The 3,504-nt window shown below is 46.8% G+C and overlaps 1 protein-coding gene across 1 annotated transcript; it reads right to left on the minus strand.

Annotated features, from left to right (window-relative positions):
- Positions 1-299: 299 nt before the first annotated feature.
- LOC142491193 (glutathione S-transferase Mu 4-like) lies at positions 300-2,586 on the minus strand. Its single transcript, XM_075593487.1, has 6 exons — positions 2,554-2,586; positions 1,916-1,991; positions 1,157-1,221; positions 879-960; positions 529-629; positions 300-440 (listed from the first exon to the last, which is right to left on the minus strand). Exons 1-6 carry the CDS (start codon positions 2,584-2,586, stop codon positions 300-302), a joined length of 498 nt encoding a protein of 165 aa, XP_075449602.1.
- Between the last annotated feature and the right edge of the window lie 918 nt (positions 2,587-3,504).

Genomic DNA, 3,504 nt, shown 5'->3' on the forward strand with positions numbered 1-3,504 from the left:
TTACCTCAATTCGGGTCAGGAAATCCTGTAGGTTCGTGAAGTTTTGCAGACACGTTGGTTCCAGCATTCGGTGTTGATCCAAAACATCGTACATCAGGAAGTCAGCAAAGGTGATCTGGGGGAGGGGGAGGAGATTGGAGGCAGTCAGGATCTCTCCTCCACACCCTGGTGTGACCCCTGACAGTACGCCAAGGCATCATCAGTCACTGCCATACCCAGGAGGCGGAGGCGGAGAGAATGCAGATGGGGAGAACAAGTAGAAGTAAGAGATAATAGGATGTAGTAGGGAGAGGAGAGAGCTAGCTTGAATGAAGAGATGGGGTGCTTGAGGGGGAGAGGGGCACCTTTTCTCCTGCAATCCAAGCTCCGTCTCCAAGGAAGCGTGAAAATCTTGTTAGAGCGACAGGCAACTTCTCCAGGTATGGTCCCTTCAGGGTCTCCTGGGGGGGGGGGGGTTGGAAATATGTTAATGTCACTCCCCCTAATTTTACCTCCACCCCCAAATATCTCTCCAGCCCTCAGACTCACAAACAGGGGGTTATAGGCAATCGTGACAAGGTCCCGCCGAAAATCCATGACCTGGTTCTCCATCAGATCCACACGGAGCTTCTCCCCCTCCAACTCCCCACCTGGTAGGTGGGAATAGAGAGACTCAATGGGAGAGGAAGACCCAATATGGGGGGGGGGGGGTGTAAGAGCTAGAAAGACTTGGGGGCTGTTTCTGGATGTGCTGAAGCTGCCAATGGGCCATTTTCAGTCAAAATTCCCAAATTATGTCAACGGGCAAATTTAGCTAAAAACGGCTAACCCTTTAATTGGGGGAAGGAGAGAGACATCCCTCAAGGGGTATTACTCGGACACTGTGGGCAGATTCTTACACAGTCCATGTTTGCGTGCAATGTAGCGCAGGATGGCGTTACTCTGTGTCAGCTTCACATCTTCGTCCAACAGGTACGGCAACTGCAGGAGGAGAGGGTAACTAGTATCACCCCTCAGGAAATGGGATTCCCCTCCAACCTCCCACAGTCTACAAACTGAATCATCCCACCAATTTAGGAGGTATTAGACCACTTTTACATTAGGGAAATAAAATTCCCCTCCATATCCCCCACCCACTTCCCCATAGCCCACCACCCATCCCTGGGGTCACTTGTACATTGGGGAAGTCCAGTCCCAGCTTCTCCTTCTCGTCCAGCCACTGGCTCTGGTCATAATCTGGGGCTAAGGAAGAGATGAATCTGTGTGACACCGATACACTGCACACAGGGAGTAGCACACACTGCACAGAGGGTGGCACTGTGTGTACACACTGTTACAGGTTCTAAAATACATAGGCTGGGAATCATTAAGCCGCAATGCGTTGCAACACTCCTGATGTGGCATTAATGGCCACTGATGAACACCAATTAACGCAAGATTGGGGTGTGATACTCTTACCCTGCATCACAGCTCAGTGAGTGCCAGCTATAGTGTAATAGTGTCACACCACATGCAAGTTATCAATGCATTTGCACTCACAGCTGGAAGGCTGATCCATGCATCTACTACTGTCAGGTTAAAGCACGATAGTACAAACTACTTTTATTTATACAGTCACAACTCTGCTTTTTCTGTAAAAGTAATTTATCAGAATTATTGTGTGAATCTTTCAGAAATTCTCTGCCCCATCACCCATCTATATTGAAGTCAGGCGCAGTAACAGCTTTCAGCAAGACACTGATGCAGGGAGGAGGTGGGTGTATATAAACTAATCCACACCAAATAGGAGAGAAAATACCCCACAAACAGACTGCTTAACCCCTTCCAGGGGTCCTGGCAGGAGGCCGTAGCGATACCAATGGTGCATATAGCAGAGTGGTTTAGGGAGTCACAAAACATGGCACTGTCTGCTACCCCACACGTGTGATGCACTCACCATCACCAGTCACATATAGTTTCTCCTCATACAGGGTCCCCGTGTATTCTAGCAGGAGACGGATGGAGTGAGCCAGCTACAGGATGAAGAGAAAAAGGAGAGGTAGAGAATGGATAAGTGAATAAACACCCTAACACCCAGTTATAGACATACTTCAATATTACCCTCCTCCACCCATTGTACCCCCCATAAATTCAATATTACCCCCTCCCAGTGTACTCCCTAAACCTGCAATATTACCCCCTCCTCCCAGTGTATCCCCTAAACCTTCTTTACTCCTCACAGTATACTCCTCAACCATTCAGTATTACCCCTTCCTCCCCATAGCTTCATTACCTCCCTCCTCTCTGTACCTCCAATAGCACTATATACCATCCTCCCCAAATTCCTTCAATGCTACCCTCTCCCCATACTTCATTACCCACCTCCTCCCAGTATACTCCCCCCATTCCAATCAATATTATCCTCTTCCCATATACCCCCATAACTTCAATATTACCCACTCCTGCCCATAACTATATTACCCCTCTTATTTCCATACATCAATATTACACCCTCACCATATCCCCCATACAGCATTATCCCCACCCTGCCAGTAACCACTTATACTGTAGTATTATCTCCCCACAGTTACTCACCCCTCGGATGTCCCAGTACCCCAGTATCACCATCCTGCTCTATATCAGGCTCTGACTCTGCCCTCCTAATAAATTCTCTTAACTATGGACAAGGTTAAAGATCAGGCTCTGAGCTTGTCACGTGATATACTGTCTCACAGCCAATCAGGTCTGGCAAAACTCCAGCCTCCCCTGCCCCAGACAGCTGATGCCATTTAAAGGGACACAATCACAAGCAGCAATTGAGATATTTCTTATGGATTCTGTGGTTTCTACAACAAACCCTAGTAGCCATTTTATTCTATCCCAGAGGCTCAGAATGGCAGGATTTGGAACATGGATCCGTGAAGTCTATATATCTGGAGCCAAAATTGCATCATTATTTTTATTCTGCGGCCCTGAAGCAGGAATATCCTTAAAACCTGACCTGTTGGTGACCCTTGAGGACGGCAGTTGGCCACCCCTGCTGTAGTGAAACCGTTAGTTCCCTTTAAGTGAACAGCTCTGACTATAACCATTATTTGGGATAACGGTTTGTATTGTTTTCGTAAAATCAGTGTATTTTTTGTAGAGTGTTTGTATTTAATGTAAAAAAAATCAGTGATTATCAGTGTTAACGGGAAAATGACACACATTTGAATTTGGTGTATTAGGTTTTTATCATTTCCATACGCCCCTTGTGTTTCCTTTGTCTCCTACTTGTGGCTGCTACAAAAGTCCACCCTCTTTTGAAACTCTAGTTGGCAAAATCTGCCTCCCCTTTTCTAAGCCCATCTTGCTTGCTGGCATCTACCGCCCCCCTAAAGCCCCTCTACAATACTTGACTGATATCACCCAATTTCTTGCCTCCATTTCCTCTCTGAATGAGAAGAGTGAGCTGCTAGTTCTTGGGGATTTCAACTTCAATTGGCTTGACCCTAAAAACCACAAAATCCAGATACAACTCAAGTCACTTAACCTATCGCAACTCAT

This window comes from Ascaphus truei, chromosome 1 (genome assembly GCF_040206685.1).
Source record: "Ascaphus truei isolate aAscTru1 chromosome 1, aAscTru1.hap1, whole genome shotgun sequence".
Lineage (NCBI taxonomy): Eukaryota > Metazoa > Chordata > Amphibia > Anura > Ascaphidae > Ascaphus > Ascaphus truei.